Source organism: Callithrix jacchus, chromosome 13, assembly GCF_049354715.1.
Source record: "Callithrix jacchus isolate 240 chromosome 13, calJac240_pri, whole genome shotgun sequence".
NCBI classification, from domain to species: Eukaryota; Metazoa; Chordata; class Mammalia; order Primates; family Cebidae; genus Callithrix; species Callithrix jacchus.
Window position 1 is genome coordinate 4574484 of NC_133514.1, and position 17765 is coordinate 4592248.

Genomic DNA, 17765 nt, shown 5'->3' on the forward strand with positions numbered 1-17765 from the left:
TGAAAAATCCGCATGTTTCCTAAAACAAAAGGAATCTTTCCCAAGCTAAGACTTTATTCAGTAATTCCACTGAGATGCGAGTCTCATCAGGAACTCAACAAGGGAGCACATACACACATGGGATCTCTCCGATGGTATCGGAAACTTCCTTGCACCAAACAGTTTCCCCCGAAGTAGCAAATAATCTAAATGTTCACCAGGTCAGATGCCGCAGACCAAGCAAACACTAATGCGGGGAGGAGCATTAGGGATTCGCTCACTAAGGCCTCCTTTCACAGACAGATGACCACAAGTCATATTAACGCAGGAGCTGGGGTCAGATGTGTGGCGCTGGGTCTCCTGGGCCATCTTCCATACTGAGACTCAGGTCTGTGGCTGGGGAGAGGCATCACAGTAGTCGGCACCCACACAGGGGCCAGCAGATGACAAAGAGCCCAGAATGACTGTGAGAATAAGCAGGACACATGTTCCATGCAGGGGACAAGGAGGACAAGACCACAGAGAACTGTGCCTGTGTCCACAGTTGGCCCAGGCGGTCTCAGACCAACAGAGAAGATCGAGGAATCAGAAATATGATGTTTTGAGCACAGCAGATGCCTGGGCACATATTGGCAGCTACCAGCCTTAGGGGTCCGTGTATTGCACAGCTTAGAACGGCCACTGCTTCCAGACCTCCAGGGAGAGGCGGATCATGGACTGTGTCCATTATGCGGATCAAACTGATAGAATCAACCCGCCGACCAAGCCTCTTGCTAAGCACCTATGAAGAGGTCACCACACAACCCAAGTAAATGGCCATGAGGAAACTGGACCATAGAACCACATGGGTGCTTGTCAGCATAGAAAAAGGCAACAGTCAACAAAGTGAAAAGGCAGCTCACAGAATGGGAGGAAATGTCTGCAAACTACCCCGCCAACAAGGGACTAAGAATCAGAATATACAAGGAGCTCAAACAACTCAACAGCAAAGAAACATATAACCCAATTCATAAATGGGCAAAAGACCTGAACGGGCATTTCTCAAAAGACGACATAGCAGGGGCGAAGAAGTACGTGATGAAAGATTCAACACCACTAACCATCAGGAAAGTGCAAATCAGAACCAGGATGAGATGGCACCTCATCCCAGCCAGAATGGCTGTTACCACAAAGACCAAATAAATAAATGTTGGCACAGACACGGAGGAAGGAGAATGCTCGTATACTGTTGGTTGGAATAGGACATAAACAGCCACTATGGAAAGCAGAATGGAGATTCCTCAGAAAACCAAAATTAGAGATAGCATACGATCCAGCCAGCCTACTGCTGGGCGTAGACCCAAACAAAAGGAAATTCATGTGTAAAAGGGATTTCTGCACCCACATGTTTATTGCAGCATTATTTATGGTAGCCAAAATATGGAAGCAATCTAGGTTCCCATCAATAGATGAATGGATAAAGAAAATGTGGTAAGAAAGAAATGTGTGGGAATAATACTCACAGTGGAATATTATTCAGCCATAAAAAAGAATTAAGTCTTGTCATTTACAGCAACATGGATGGAACTGGAGGTTATTATGTGAAGTGAAATAAGTGAAACACAGAAAGACAAACATAATCTCAGTCAGATGTGGAAGCTTAGAAAGCAGAGCTTGGCCAGCTGCGGCAGCTCACGCCTGCAATCACAGCACTTTGGGAGGGCAAGGCAGGCAGACCACCTGAGGTCAGGAGTTCAAGACCAGCTTGGCTGTCTCTACTAAAAATACAAAAGTTAGCCAGGTGCAGTGGCAGGCACCTGTAATCCCAATCCCAGCTACTCAGGGGGCTGAGGCAGGAGAATCACTTGAACCTGGGAGGCAGAGATTGCAATGAGTCAAGATCATGCCACTCTACCCCAGCCTGGGCAACGTCTCCAAAAAGAAGAAAAAAAGGCAGAGTTCATGGAGGTGGAGAGTAGATTGGTGGTTAGCAGAGGCTGGGAAGGGAACAAGAGAGAGGAGGAAGAGAAGTTGATTAATATTCATGGAAACAAAAATGTGGTTATATGGAAGAAATAAGTTGTATATGATAGTACAGTAAGAAAAAAGTTATTGCGTATTTCAAAATAGCTAGAACTGTAATGTTTCCAACACACAAAGATCAATGTTTAAGGTGATGCATGTCCCAGTCACCCTGATTTCATCACAGCACATTGTAGACATGTGTCCAAATAGCACATGTGCCCCCAGGAATATGTGCAACTCTGATAAAGCCGTTGAAAACATGAAGAGAAACGTGCGCTCAAAAACATGAAGATGAGGAGGCCGAGACCTTGAAAGGGGACTTCTGGGAGGCGTAGCTTCGGCAGACCCCACTACAAAATTAGTCACAGGGAATGTCGGGATCTGAGAGGTTACAGATACTCAGATGATCATATCAGACTCTGCAAATTTCATAAAACTCCACATCAAATATTAGAACACCAGAAAACTGTACATTATGTTACTTCCTAGCAAATTTAGACAGAACTGGAATTCTAGAAAAAATAAAACAGCCAAGTATGTTAATCAAATTTCTATTATCCATCAAAGGCGCAGGTTCTAGCAGGTTCCTTGTGAATTTGCATTCTGGTGAGAATGAGTCCTTAGTGCAGCTCCTCAAAGTGTCTAAACCATTTCAAAATTAGAGACATCTACTGAAGAGAATAAACCAAATTTTCACTCCAACTTCCTTGCAATTATAGGAAGCTATTTACATTATAGGCATGAGATAAAACCGTTCCCATTCACTGAACAGCAAAGTTTTCCTGCCATTAGCAGGTATGTCATTAGCCACACTCTTTGACGTTCACTATCTCTCCCCAGCAATATTCAATTTATACCCTTTACAGTAACTCCTCACTACATTAAATCGATACCAAGATACTGCCCATGTATTCATGTTGTGCTAAAGAGTATAAATTGAAGTACGTTGTATTAACAGTTCAGTTGAATTTCACTTTAAGAGGAATGTGAAAATTGGGGATTAAACTTCAAATTTAAAAAAAAACTTTTGAGTTACAGTTTTAGGAAGCAGAGAGTTGGTAAAACAAACTCTTTTATTCATCCACTTCTATCTATTTCTGTAGCAACAACTTGCTTAAAATAATCCTTTTAAATATCTTCATTAATTATGCAGGTTTTAGAATACAAAAGAAATCAAAATTCAACATTTCTTTTTCTATTTTTTGTTTGTTTTTGAGTTGGAGTTTTGCTCTTGTCACCCAGGCTGGAGTGCAATGGTGCAATCTCGGCTCACTGCAACCTCTGCCTCCCTGGTTTGAGCAATTCTCCTGCCTCAGCCTCCCAAGTAGCCGGGATTATAGGTGTGCACCACCATGCCTGGCTAATTTTTGTATTTTTGGTAGACAGGAGGTTTCACCATGTTGGCCAGGCTGGTCTTGAACTCTTGACCTCAAGAGATCCACCCGCCTCAGCCTCCCTAAGGTGTGCTGGGATTACAGGTGTGAGCCATGGTGCCCAGGCAAAATTCAGCATTTCAAAAGCAAAGACGATTCCTCCCCTTGTCATCAATGAGACCAGGGCTGCAGAACACGTTCATTCTGGGGGCATCAGCACATGGAGGAAGAATGAGGCGCTTTCGCTATCACCCCCGCAAGAAACTGCTGAAGCCCCACCACCTCCAGCTGCTTCTCCACTGAATGCATCAGCCCCTTCACTCTCCCCCCACACTCCCAGACTCACCCCAACTCAGAGCCCTGCCAGCTCCATCCTGTGCCACGAGGCCAGCAGCTCCCAGCTTCTTCTCAAGTCCTCCCCTCCCTTCTCCATTCCCAGGCTGGCTGGCAAATCAGATCCAAGGAAGAGCAACCCTTCTTTCAGCAGATTTGTGAATGGCACGAGGCCCTGGTGTTGAGACGCCCGGGAGACAACCCTCCATCCTTCTCTTCAAGACAGACAATGGCAAAGTGTCATCCGAGTTATTTCCTTTCATTAAAAGTTACACCTTTTCATCTTTCTCATACCCTAGAAGCAACAGAGAATTCGATGATATTCAGGAACTACGGTCACCTTCGTGGGGGTGACAGTGACCCTGGTTCTACAAGGTAGTTGCAGGTAAAGGGCTCAGAAAAAGATACCACATGGCAACACTAGCTGCTGTCTACACGGAACGGGGAGGGAGCTGTGGGCTATACTTTCCAATTGTCTGCACGTGTGAAAGGTTTCGTAATAAAACTTTGGGGAGCAAAAGTATCTTCGTTTTAGAAAAATGCATTTTTAAGTCCATTATCTCACCCAGGAGAAAATCACTGTAAGAGCATGTGATACAGAACGCCAGGCCTTCGTGTTCTAACAAGTGAATGGCTTACCGTACACACCGCTGCGTGGCTGGCTTCTAGGTCACAGCGTGTCATAAGCCCTTTCCAATCCAGGTTGTCTCTGCAACAGCATTTTCAACCGGCTCAGAGCATTTTATTACATGAAGAGTAAGGCCCTTTGTGGTTCCTTTTCCCTGAAGTCAGGCTAAGGAGACTCCGCGGCAGCCCTAGCTTGGGCGGCAGGATGCGGGGTCTGTAATGCCGGTTTCTGGATCACGTGGAATCAGTCTCACAAGTAACTGGCTCTCGGACTAACTCTTAAGGAATGTTTGGAGAAAGAGCCATTGTGGAAGAACCTATGGGGATTGAGTGTACCTCCCTGGACCTGGGTGTCAACGTCTGGAAATGCTCTGTAGGCTTCCCTAGTCAGGTGTGCCCCGGGAGCCAGCAGGGGTATCTCCTGAACGCTCGAAAGAAAGGAACTCTCTGGCCTCACCCAGACCCAGTGAGTTAGGCCAGGCCTGGCACGAGATCCCCAGGAAAGTCACAGGTGGGTCTGCAAGGTCCCTTGAGCTTCAGGACCTGCACGTTTCTGGGCAAAACGTCCAGGACATCAGAATTCCCTCGTGAAGTACATAAGCTGAGGGTGCAATTGGGGATGGATCTTTTTTTTTTTTTTGAGACAGAGTTTCGCTCTTGTTACCCAGGCTGGGGTGCAATGGCACGATCTTGGCTCACCGCAACCTCCACCTCCCGGGTTCAGGCAATTCTCCTGCCTCAGCCTCCTGAGTAGCTGGGATTACAGGCACACGCCACCATGCCCAGCTAATTTTTTGTATTTTTAGTAGAGACGGGGTTTCACCATGTTGACCAGGGTGGTCTCGATCTCTTGACCTCGTGATCCACCCACCTTGGCCTCCCAAAGTGCCGGGATTACAGGCTTGAGCCACCGTGCCCGGCCGGGGATGGATCTTTCGCCTCTGCCTTTGAGGGGGCGAATCCCAAGATAAATGCCCCTTTTCCTGCCATTTTCCATCAGCCTTGGTGAGTTGGCTTCGCATGGCTTCCTTCCAGCGAAAGCAGGCAAAAGGCTGGACCAGTCAAACCAGCAGCACTTTGAGTTTTAGGGTGTGTCATGTAGGCTGGTGATTCATGCTCTGCAGAGAATCTCCAGGGAGAGCAAAAAGAGCAGGTGAAATCATCCCTTTGTCCAGAAGCAGCAGCAGATGCCCCATGAGAGAGCTCCAGGAAAGACAGCCCCTACGCTGAAAGCTAGTGATGGGGAGACATGGTGCAAATGGAGAAGCGATGAGATGCTTAGATCACCTGCCTCCGGCCTGGTGGGTGCTGACTCAGGCACAGAAAAGCCACATACCGGTACTGGGCACGCTCTGTGGAATCATGTTGAATTGTTGCTCCCCCAGATAAAAGCTAACAGAAATCAGTGGGCCCTGGGTGTAGCGGGAAGACATGGGTTCCAGAAGATTCATGTGTGGTTTCGAGGATCATGGTGAGCCAGGATCTACCAAGGTATCATTTACAAAGCAGTGGCCATGCTCACTGCAGACTCAGGAGTGGCGGTGCCCACGGGGAAGACGAAAAGCCAGACAGCTCGAAGGCTTGGAGACAGGAGGTGTGGGGTTTTCCCTACGCCCCTTGAACAGAGTATTTCATTTGACTAGTCTAATTGCAATTTAAAAAATGCCCCTATCTTTAAGTGGTTAAATTTTTCCCTTCATAGAACTATACTGCGGCCAGTCATGGTAGTTCACACCTGTAATCCCAGCACTTTTTGGTGGCCATGCGGGCGGATGGCTTGAGCTCAGGAATTGGAGGGTGTAGAATCATGCCACTGCACTCCAGCGTGGGTGACAGAGCAAGAGCTTGTCTCTAAAACACGTATATACACACAAGCCAGGTGTGGCGGCTTGCACCTATAACCCCAGCACTTTGGGAGGCTGAGGCAGGCAGATCACCTGAGGTCAGGAGCTCAAGACCAGCTTGGCCAACATGGTGAAACCCCATCTCTACTAAAAATGGTGGTGGGCATCTGTAATTCCAGCTACTTAGGAGGCTGAAGCAAGAGAATCACTTGAACTCAGGAGGCGGAGGTTGCGGTGAGCAACCGGGATTGTGCCATTGCACTCCAGCCTGGGTAACAAGAGCGAAACTCCATCTTGAAAAAAAAATAAAATAAACACACGTATACACACAGTGTATTCTTTACTTTTTTTTTTTTTTTGAGACGGAGTTTCACTCTTGTTACCCAGGCTGGAGTGCAATGGCGTGATCTTGGCTCACGGCAACCTCCACCTCCTGGGTTCAGGCAATTCTCCTGCCTCAGCCTCCTGAGTAGCTGGGATTACAGATGCCCACCACCATTTTTAGTAGAGATGGGGTTTCACCATGTTGACCAGGAGGGTCTCGATCTCTTGACCTTGTGATCCACCTGCCTCGGCCTCCCAAAGTGCTGGGATTACAGGCGTGAGCCACCGTGCCCGGCCTATTCTTTATTCTAATATTTTTACTATTTAACCAAATAAAGTCATCGCAATCAGAAACCGTTTGTAGATTATTCCTTCCTGCCTCACTAAGCTGTGGCGTGCTGACTTACAGCGACTCAGAAGTGTAGCGTTAGCATTACACATATACTGGGTACATGCACTGGTGAGCTTAGTAGGTATAAGCATATTCAGGAACTCGTGACCCTCTCACCATCTCCAGGAGGGGAGCCATGTCTTCCTAGCTGCCACCATCTTCCCGCGTGGCCTGTGTCCACGCAGCCTCTTCCTACATAACATGTACCTCAGAGCACTGCCAGGACATAGCTGCCCACAGTTCACTTAACTGAATCCAATGAGAGAACACATACGGATGTTTTTCCTAAAAATGGAGACATTCACATCTAACAGAGTTCACTGACACGTTACAGAGTCCGTAACAAACAGGAGGAACTCGATGTCGCTGCCCCTCACACGTGGTCTCGCGTCTTCCAGCTCATCCAAGCAGCGGCACTGAAACCATCTCGATGCCAAAATAAGGAAAACTCCCTGAAGTTCAGGCCGCCTTTCTAAACTGAATTTCTCCCCACACCCAAGGGGAGTCCTCACCGTGACATTCCTCCGTCGTCTTGCATTTCCTTCATGAGTTGGGGCTGGAGCCGAACGCTCCGCACGACGAAGCCAGAGTTCCCATCCGGTGGAACCCGCTCCCTCCATGTGGTCTTTCTGCTCTTGTTTGATTGACCCAGTTCTGAAGCTGTTTTTCTTTTTTTCAACAGTTCTCGGTAAAATCAGGAGTGCTGTTGGGAGTGCCCAGCTTCTCATGTCCCAGAAATTCCAGCAGTTTTATTGGCTTTGTCAACAGAACTTGGTAAGTGAATCCTCAGAGAGCCCGTTCCCTGTAACCAAGCTGATGGGCATCGTTCCATCGGCCCTCACTGTTTTTTCCTCGTCAAAGAGTTCCTATCAGTATGCAGAGTATCACACCCATTTATCGTAGAAGATACTTCCCACCCTGGGGACAAAGACAGCATGGCCCTGGTTTCAACGTGGCACTGAGGCGGGGAGGCTGCCAGAGAAGCAGGGGCAGGAAGACGGGGCGCAGCAGCGCGGGGAGAGGCTGTGTCTTTGCAACTGGATGGCCTACCAGAGCATCTCAGAAGAGGAGAAACCACGGAAATTTCTATATGCCCAATGCCACAAAGGAAGAAAAGGATGTGAGGTGGCTGGAAAAACACAGAGACAACTACAGTGAAGAAGAGATTTGCAGATCATTTGCCTCTGTATTTTATAGATTGTAGTGAAATATAGTATATATATAGTATGTGTATAGGCAAACATATAGTATGTATAAAATATATGTAAGTTTACATGTTAATATATTTTAGATTATACATTTGCCTACACATACATATGTATTTTATAGCCACTATATGTGTAAGTTTACATATACATGTTAATATATTTTATATGTACATTCGTCTACACAGATAGATACGTGTAAATAGACTTTTCCTTAGCTAAGGTATTCACTCTACTTTGAGAAATAGCTAAGTAATAGTCACGCTACTGAATAGGTTGTCTTATACATATTGATTTATTTTTAGACCAACCATTTTCAGTAAAATGCAAATAGGTCTCCGCCAGGCCTCTGGTTGGTAGCAGTGGTGGCAGGTGTTTTGATTATGTTTTCTTTGGCCTTTTTCATGTGCAAGGAGAAATAAGAATGTTCTTCCACATCAAAGGACATACAAGCAAGCCACAGCTGGATCACGTGTTTTCATTAGCATCATTCAAAAGTATGCCTCCCTAACACCTTCCAATCAGCCCCCCTGACGTTCACCACAAACTTAAAGTCACCAGCACATCACTCTGAGAAAGTCGTCATTCAAAAGGGGGAAACAAAGGTTCTGAGCACCTTGAAAGAAACGTGTAGCTGTTTAAACACTGAGCCATCAGTTACCTGTGCACGGTCTTGCCTTCTCCGTGGTATCTGTGTGTTTATTCCCTTTAAAGGAATGGATTCTGGCCACTGGCAAACTCTGTAACATTCCGTAGACTCAGGTGAGCCCAGCCAGGCACCGTGTTTAGGGAACGGGTTCAGAGCTTCCCACGCACAGCCCGAGGTGCACATTCAGGCTAAGTGTTCCTTCTGCTCTGCCAGAAACAGCTAATATTGGGGCTTAAACTTATTCACCCTCATATTGTTATGCCTTTGAGTTTTGAAATCGTGGGCTTGGCTACATCATTTCCTTTCGACTTCTATTCAGGATTAGTACAAAACATCTCTGAAATGTTTGCCAGGAAAGACGGGTGTGGGGAGGGGGTACTGCCACTGACAGGCCTGGCGGAGGGGAGTGCCCAACTAAGCTGATCTGTCCGCAGCTCAGGGCAGCAGCGCCGCCTGCTGGAGGCTGTCGGTAGGTAACTAAGCTTTAAGCCAGAGTGACCCTGGAAAATGTCACTGAGATTGAGGATGGATCACAGGGAGCAGAGCCTCTCCGGTTCAGGATGTGCAGGTGGCTTGTGACACAACCAGAAAGCACATAATACTGGAAAGATAGCCCGGCGTGGTAGTGGGCACCTGTAGTCCCAGCTACTCCAGAGGCTGAGGCAGGAGAATTGGTGGAACCAGGGAGGCGGAGGCTGCAGTGAGCCGAGATCACACCACCACACTCCAGTCTGGGTGACAGAGCGAGACTCTGTCTCAAAAGAAGCACTGAGAACATTCCCTCAAAGCGTGTGGCCTGATTGCTGTGCTTGTGAGACCAGCAGTGGGACGTCCTCAGTCTCATTTGGACCCACTGAGCCTGCCTCTGAACGTACCCAACCCTGAAGGTGTGTGCACCCGAGAGCCCACCAGTACACACAGAGCTGCCCCAGGCCGCAACACGGGACACAATGGACGCTGGATGCCAGAGCCACAGAGCTGGATGAATTTCAGATGGCCATTTAACAAGGGACAAGGCACTGCCATTGGCTTTTACTGTATTATAAACCATTGGCTTTTTTTTTTTTTTTACTATAAACACCTTATTGTCTCTGAATGTTCAGTGGGTACAGATGCAACTGCCTCCCCCACCAAAAGAGAACAGAAAACACAAACAAAATCTTGACCATGCCAGGCTGTGCCCATCCAGCCCAGCATGTGGTCTGCATGAGCCCAAAGGAAGGGAACGTGGCTGGCCAACGAGAGGGGCATCAGAAGGCAATTCCTGCTCTGAGGCCAGGGCAGCCTCCGCCACAGCAGCCGGCCATGTGGACATGTGACTGGGACCATCCAGCTGTGGGCGCTGGAGGAGAAGGCACTCCGCCTCCCCCATGCCTTCAGGCGCAGCCATGCCCAGCCCTACAGAAAGAAGGGGCGTTCTTAGGTTGGCAGAGACTCCTGGAAGACAGGCAGGCACCACCCCACACAGCATCTGGGCAGCTTCCCCTACTGCTTCTCATCCAGCCTGCCCTGCCCTGCGGCTGCAGCTCCTTGCATCCCTCAGTGACTTCGGTGCAGAACATGGCCTGGTTCCAAGGCACTGTGGTTGACACACCCACAGAGTTCAGGCTCCCGCCTGTGGCCAGGGCCACCCTCCCTGGGTTCCTGGGGAGCTCAAGTGCCTGCCTGGGCTTTGAGCAGCCAAGGCTGCCCTCATGTGGCCGCAGAGAAGAACAGACTCGGCATCTACGTTTATATATGTGCATAGAGGAGGGCAGCCAGGGACAGCAGTCACAGAGCTGTCCAGCTTTCACCAGTGCTGCTCTTCCTGGGAGTGCGGCTGCCCTCAGGTGGGTGCCAGAGAAGGGGGTGGGAGCCAACCGTGATTGTTTTGATGTGGGTGTCGAACGAAACAGAAGTTCGGGTCATGCTGAGTGTGTACTGCTGAACCCGTAAGCAAATCCAGTTGAATGTCCACCCACCAGAAACTCCTCTCTGAGCCCCCGCTGAATCAAGGGAACCACTCCTGGAAAAGCAGCAAGCTGGGCATGCTGGCTCATGCCTGTAATCCCAGCACTCTGGGAGGCTGAGGTAAGAGGGTCACTTGACCCCAGGAGTTTGAGGCCACCTGGGCAACATAGCCAGACCCCATTGCTACAAGATTAAAGAAATTAGCTCAGTGTGGTGGCCTATGCCTGTGGTCCCAGCTACCTGGGAGGCTGAGCAGGCAGATCTCTTGAGCCCAGGAGGTCGAGCATGCAGTGAGCTGGGATCACACCTGCACTCCAGCCTGGGTGACAGAGCAAGACCCTATCTCAAAAATAAATAGATGCAGGCAGCTGGTGGAAATCGTGTATCAGGCACCCTGCAGAGAAACCAAGCACAACTCTGGGCCCCACGCTTCCCGGGGCTGCAGCGCAGAGCCTCACCTGTGCCTCTACAAGTGGGCGCCACTTGGTGAGAACATCCTGTTCCTTGGTGCATTACATTTGTAAGATGTCCTTGCCATTAGAATGAGAGCCAGGAGCCGTCAGAGAACACACAGGTCTAGAACAGGCTCTGAGCTGGCTCCCCGCCGCCACCACCAGGCCAGTACCAAGGCAGGCTCACAGAGCCCTGTCCCTTCTGAATCACCCACAAGTGACCAAAAATACAGGGTCCTACTGCTTTTGTGAGCTGTCAAGCATTTAGAAACTCCCATCAGCCCCATTCCTGGCATTTGCAACGTGGAACAATGAACAGCTGTGCTACCCTTTTTTAAGCCATCAGCAAATGCTTGTGCTAAACTTAACTGTCATCGAGACATGGCACGAGATCCCAAATAATTGTCTCATGGTGGAATCAGCCAGGCTTCTCCCTAATCTGCCTTTCAAGAGGAAAGGCCCAGCCCTGTGCCCGTGGGAGACTCCCAGATCTGAACCCCCTGTGTGTATTCCCAGGACCCCAGCGCCATGCCGAGGCCAACATCGCAGGACCTGGCCGGCTACTGGGACATGCTGCAGCTCTCTGTCGAGGACGTCAGCATGAAGTTCGACGAGCTGCAGCGGCTGCGGCTCAACGACTGGAAGATGATGGAGTCTCCAGAAAGAAAGGTAAGGGCACCTGTGCAGAGCGGGCTCCCAGCAAACACCCTTTCCCGCCACAGTAACCACCTGCTGCAGATACAGCAAGATGAGGTTCTCAGTCTTCTGCTGGCAATACGGAAGCAAATTTTCCTGTATGTACGTGTGTTCACATGTGTGTGAGCACGTGCTTGTGTGAGCATGTGCCCCAAGTGGGGCAGAATTGCAGCCTTGGGCACAGGTGGTAAATAATAGGGTCTTTCAAAGACACACCAGCCAAGATCACAAGCAAATCTGTAGCCTCATTCCTGAGAGGGTCTCACCTCTGAATTACTTTCATCAAAATTATTCTGATTGTGTAAATATTAAGCTGGTTTCCCACAGAGAAAGTTTTAGGCCTGATTAGGGACTATCTGCCATTCAATGTACCTTCTAGTATGGCCGCTGTGGGCAAGGCGACATTTTACACCTCATTCAACAGTTTGGTGAATTAAGCTTCCTATAGATCAATCAGCCTCAGTCCTTAAAACAGGCTGAGATCTCCCATTAAATCTGACCCTGGTGTTTCACCTCTCCCACGGTGCTGTCATCAGAACTGTAGATAGCTCTGAGTCAGCAGCATAGACACTGACTTCCCCACACGTTGTAGGCATGTGCTGAGGAACCACAATTGGCTTTTTCTAGACAAACGCTATAGATTAAAATGATAAAGAAAATCAAGTCAGCATACGTTGGGGAAGCAGGGAGACACATCTGGGTCACCAGAATGAGAGCCAGGGCTGGTCGCCCTCATCATCTGCTTCTCTCAGAGGGTGCCCCTGGCCGCCAGTAGAGTTCCAGGCTAGATGCCACCGACCCACAGGTTCCCTCTCATCCCAGGTGACAGGGGGCAGGTGGTAGTGAGCAGGGTCCACGTGAGCCACGCATGGGACTCGGCAGGTCCAGGTAAGCCACGGTTTGGATCTGAGGTGGAGACCATCAGTGATGTTGCTGACCGCAAAGTCTGCTCCAGCGGAACGTACTTTAGTCCAGGTGCACACAGTGGTTCTGTCTCTTTCCATTCTTTGGTCATCGAGAGCTAATATGAGCCCATCTACCCAAGCTGCATGTAGGGTATGATCCTCAAAACCAGAAAGCAGGTCTCTAGCACAGTGGAGGCTCCATGCCTGAAGAGGCGGCCGGCCCCTCCCGAACATGGCATCTTCAACTTCCATGGGGTGGGCCCTGCATGGCACCTGCTGGACACTCCTACAGGCCCACACCTGCAGGCCAGGGAGCTCCTTTAAAGGGGGGACCCCCACAAGTAGTGCTGATGTGTACGCCTCACAGGCCCATAGTGCAGGGACACCAAAAGATGAAAGAAACCTCATTTCCTCTTCTCTTGGCATCCCCTGAACTATGATGATAGTTACCACGTGCTGAAAACAAGAATTACTTGTTAAAGTAGCAGAAGGTTGCAGTGAACTCATCCCCCGTTGTTTTAGACGGATGCCAGAAAGTCAGGTAAGAGTCATTGCTTCTGGCCTAGGTCACGTAAAATAAGCCGAAGGAACAAAGTTCCGCAGGCCAAAGCAGCCTCCTTGCCTCACACTCCCGTGCCGCCATGCCGCCGGCCTCCTCATACAACTGCCTGCTGTCCAAGCATCTCTGGGCTCCCCCTGGAATCTTTTTAGAGGCTGAAGACAGACACAAGCAGAATTGTTGTGTTTTTCTCACCAAAAACTAGATACCTGCTTAGGAAAGGAAAGGATTCTGCCGTCTTCCTGGGAGCAGCTGCCCCACCCGTCGCATTTGTTGCAGAACTGTGAGATTTATCTTCCTAAAAAGGCACGCGACGTATTTTGGCGTGACTTGCCCGAGAATCTGAGCCAAGGGTCAAAACTACTTGCATCTTTTTACCAAGCAAGCGAGTGATAGTGGCTTTATAAATATCGTCCATGTCCATGAGATTTTGGGCCAGTAAGAGAATTCGGCCAGTGTATCCCAGTCATGTAAGACGGTTCCCATGAGTCTGCTGGAAACCCTCCAGTGTTTAGTAGGGATGTCCAGCGACATGTCCAAACTCCCCGTGATGCTCTGAGCTTGGCCAGGTAGGTACTGGCCAGTGCTCGGGGAGGAAGTGCCGGGACTGGGCAGCGAGGTCAGAGTCACTCAGTGACTCCGGAGATGCAAGGTGTGAATGTGCAGACAGGTTTTCCTGATTTGTGAACATGGCTGCAGACGCCTCTGGCCCCTTTGAAGAGTTTGAGGCAGCTTACGCAAATGATAAACTGTGCGGACGGCAGACCTATGACCTGGGGGTCAGGGTCCCGGGGAAGTGTGGGAAGGGAACAAAGGATGCCACCGGGAGGGTTCGGTCAGGAAGGGCATGCCCAGACCCCAGGGCCACCGAGCTCACAAGCTCTTAGGACTCCCCCTCTGACCACCCGCCAGTGTTGACTTGTGATGCTTTTCAGGAAGAAAGAAAGGTCCCGCCTCCAATACCAAAGAAGCCCCTCAAAGGAAAATTTCCCATCACGAGAGAAAAATCCCTGGACCTGCCCGACAGACAACGTCAGGAAGCCCGGAGACGACTCATGGCCGCCAAGCGCGCGGCGTCCTTCCGGCAGAATTCGGCCACGGAGCGCGCGGACAGCATCGAGATCTACATCCCCGAGGCCCAGACCCGGCTCTGAGGACGGAGGGCAGCCACCTTCCCCTTGGTCGTTTCTGCTTTTTCACAAAACGCTTGTACAGTTTGTTACCTCCCCGGTGGCTTCTGTCTCATTTCTTCCACTGAACACGCCCTTGCTGTTCTGCTCCTTGTGCCGTGAACACAGTGGAACATGGTCGGTGGCCTCAGAGTCCACGAGCTCGTGGCGAGGACGACTTTTGCTTTTCTTCACTGGTGGCCTGGCTCACACTCGGCTCTGAGGGACAGGTGTGGTGAGACCTGACTCCTCCGTGTTCTCCGAGGACGGCGAGAAACGCCCCTGGAGCTGAAACCCACCTTACATTTTGTTATTTCTATTTTTATAAATTGTGTGATAATTAGAGGTAAGAATAACAAATAACTATCAATGGGTGCATCTCACCACTCCCTAGAGGCATTAGACACCCAAGGGGAAGGTGCTACAACGCGAAGTGTAGGAAAGAAAGGCCCCTTCCCCTCGCATACCCGAGCTCCTGCTCCGAGTCCGGGGCCCGTCTGCCTGCTCCGCCCTCCTACTCCTGTTTGTCACAAGTAGAAAACATGAGGCTCCTTGCGTGAAGCTTACTGTGATGGACCGTGATGTCTCCAACCACCAAACTCCTCGCCATACGGTTCTCCAAAACCCAGGGGTTGACAAGTCTGAACCCACTGAAAATACCCAGCACCGCATCTACACATTCAAAAGAGAAGCTGAGTGTTCCCACAAGGAAGGGACAGGGAGAGGAGCCTTAGAGGGCTGGGAGCAGAAAGGGGAGAAAACGTCCTTACTTCTACGAAACAGTCGTTGTATTTTTTAACTTCTTTGTACCTTAAAATACAACCCCCAGTATTTTCCTTAAGTTTCACCGTTTATGCTCCATGGGATTTTTTTTAATGTATGTATATATATTCTCAAATTGCTCTATCAGCTGACTTTCCAGGGTATCCTTACAAAAAAGAAAAAACACAAAAAACAAAAAGTTTGCTTGTTTAAAATGACAGTTGTGATGCTGTAAAAAGTTTAAGAAATATGAATGTGAGTGGTAAGCAGATCTCAGTTTAAATGGTAAAGAAGAAATGTAGTTTACATTTGTATTTTTCCACAATTCTTTTGTCCTATGCAGTATTGCTAAAGAAAAGAATAGATTCCTTGCCTGTGTTAGACATGAAGGAAAAAGAGGTCACCTGTTGCGATTTCCAGCTGTGGAATTCAAAGTAATCAGTGTTCACGACTCTCCGGTCGGCACCGGAGGAAACTAGGAACAGCTGATTAATAGGATTTCCACGAGTATGATTAGATTTAGCTGCCACGACCACTGTTCCCACGTAACTTCTGTTCACCATTCAGACCAGTCTGCAAAGGAAAAGCCTATCCGATCTCTGCACTGGGTTACAGTGTCACAGTTCTCATTATCACTCAGAGTAAAGGCAGGACTGCGATTCCAGACAGACGTTCCCACCCGAATACCAGGTCTTCCTTCCCAGCTTCCAGGAGTCCCGTGTCCTTAGCCACAGGCAGAACAGCTTTCCACCACCCACAGCACTTTGTCTCTAAACTTGATTTGCACTTTACAATGTCCCCGATCCCTCTGCAGCCTGCGTCTGGCAGGGTGTTGGGTGCGCCCTTGTGCCAGAGCATCCTCCCGCGCCGCAGCCACTCCCCTGCCTCATTTCCCACATCCCACTGCGCATGGGACCATTGGGAGCAGAGCTGATATTAAAGCATGTTAGCTTCAAAGTTTTACTTTTTTAAAACTGAATAAATATTTCCCTGTAAAAACAAAACCCTGTAAATCAAGCCTCATATCTGGCATATATTTTACCAAACAGCCTTAAAATATATTTGGAAGCAAAAATCAGTACGAATGTATCTCCTTGAAAAATGCAAAAAAAAAAAAAAAAATTCCATGAAATATTCTTCTATAAATGAATCCTATTTCCCCAGAGTGTTCAGAGCATTTTTCTACCTAAATAAATACCTAAATCTTGAGTAGTGTACAGTAATGACGCCTATTCCTATATCCACTCTATTATGTTAAAACAAATGTATCTGCAAGAATTGGCATTTTAGACTTAAAATGCTGTACGATTTCAGATGAACTCTGCTGTTTCAGAAATAACCACAGAAAAGCAAAGTCAGTGTACACTCCCAGTGAAAGGAAAGGTATCCTGGATCTGTTACAGACACGCACCTCCTCACATCGTTCCACCTACTGGCAGCTGATATGTTTAACTCATTTCCTTGAACTTAAACAAAACATATAAAAACAAACTGTTAAGGTAGACAATACTTACCTTAGAGCCCAGATTCAGTGATCCCTGCCTAGAGGAACACATTCGCTGGCTGTGGATTAATTTCTTATGTTGTGTAAATTCATTGTTATTTTACAATCCCCAAAAGTCTTAGCCTAACACCATCCCTAAGTGAGCAGATGAACCCACCACTAAATCGCACAGGGGTTGCTGACTCGACGTGGTGAATGTGCGTGCGCACGTCCTGCCTGGTCCGCCATGTTCCAAAGAAGATGATCCAATGGTAGAACGGATGCCTGCTGCTAGACCTGATGGAATGTGACCCGTCCGCGTTACAGATCCAATGGTAGAACGGATGCCTGCTGCTAGACCTGATGGAATGTGACCCGTCCGCGTTACAGATCCAATGGTAGAACGGATACCTGCTGCTAGACCTGATGGAATGTGACCCGTCCGCGTTACAGATCCAATGGTAGAACGGATACCTGCTGCTAGACCTGATGGAATGTGACCCGTCCGCGTTACAGATCCAATGGTAGAACGGATACCTGCTGCTAGACCTGATGGAATGTGACCCGTCCGCGTTACAGAACCAAGTGCAATATACTCAGTTCTCATGCAGGTGACTTTCTACCATGAAACGCAGAGGATAAGCCATGTTGACGTATTGTACATGTAAAGAAAAATAAAACCGTTTATGATACTTGTGTTAGTCACTCAAGCCAACTTATTTCCGCCACTTCTAGCAGATACATGCCATGGAGCTCACATGTGACCACCTCATCATATTTAAAATATAGTTTTAATAAAGGAGTACACATCCTTTGGAAAACACGGCTGAAAAGAATGATGCATGATGTTCCAGGAACATCATCCTGGAGAATGTGGTGTTCACTATAACCCCACAGCCACATTCCCTAAAGATACGGCCGATAACGGGCGAGACGCAGACACTTGCTATGTTGAGGGCTTTAGTTATAAAACACAAGTATGATAAACAGGACTTAGCATCGAACCCAGGAAAGGAGGATGCTGCGTGTTAACCAGAGCACTTTCCTTGTAACGCACCTC

At 48.6% G+C, this 17765-nt stretch overlaps 1 protein-coding gene and 1 long non-coding RNA gene across 8 annotated transcripts in view; one reads left to right on the plus strand and one right to left on the minus strand.

Annotated features, from left to right (window-relative positions):
- DLGAP2 (DLG associated protein 2) overlaps positions 1-16394 on the plus strand; it is a 923452-nt gene extending 907058 nt beyond the window's left edge. For all 6 annotated transcript variants that reach the window (XM_054243655.2, XM_054243654.2, XM_054243652.2 and 3 more), the window contains 3 exons: positions 7558-7649; positions 11648-11800; positions 14227-16394. In XM_054243655.2, the coding sequence (XP_054099630.1) occupies positions 7558-7649; positions 11648-11800; positions 14227-14445 (464 nt within the window). In that variant the 3' untranslated portion in view covers positions 14446-16394. The remainder of the gene's footprint in view (positions 1-7557; positions 7650-11647; positions 11801-14226) is intronic.
- LOC103787413 (uncharacterized) overlaps positions 1-17765 on the minus strand; it is a 77796-nt gene that overhangs the window by 15712 nt on the left and 44319 nt on the right. The gene's annotated exons all lie outside the window — the stretch shown is intronic.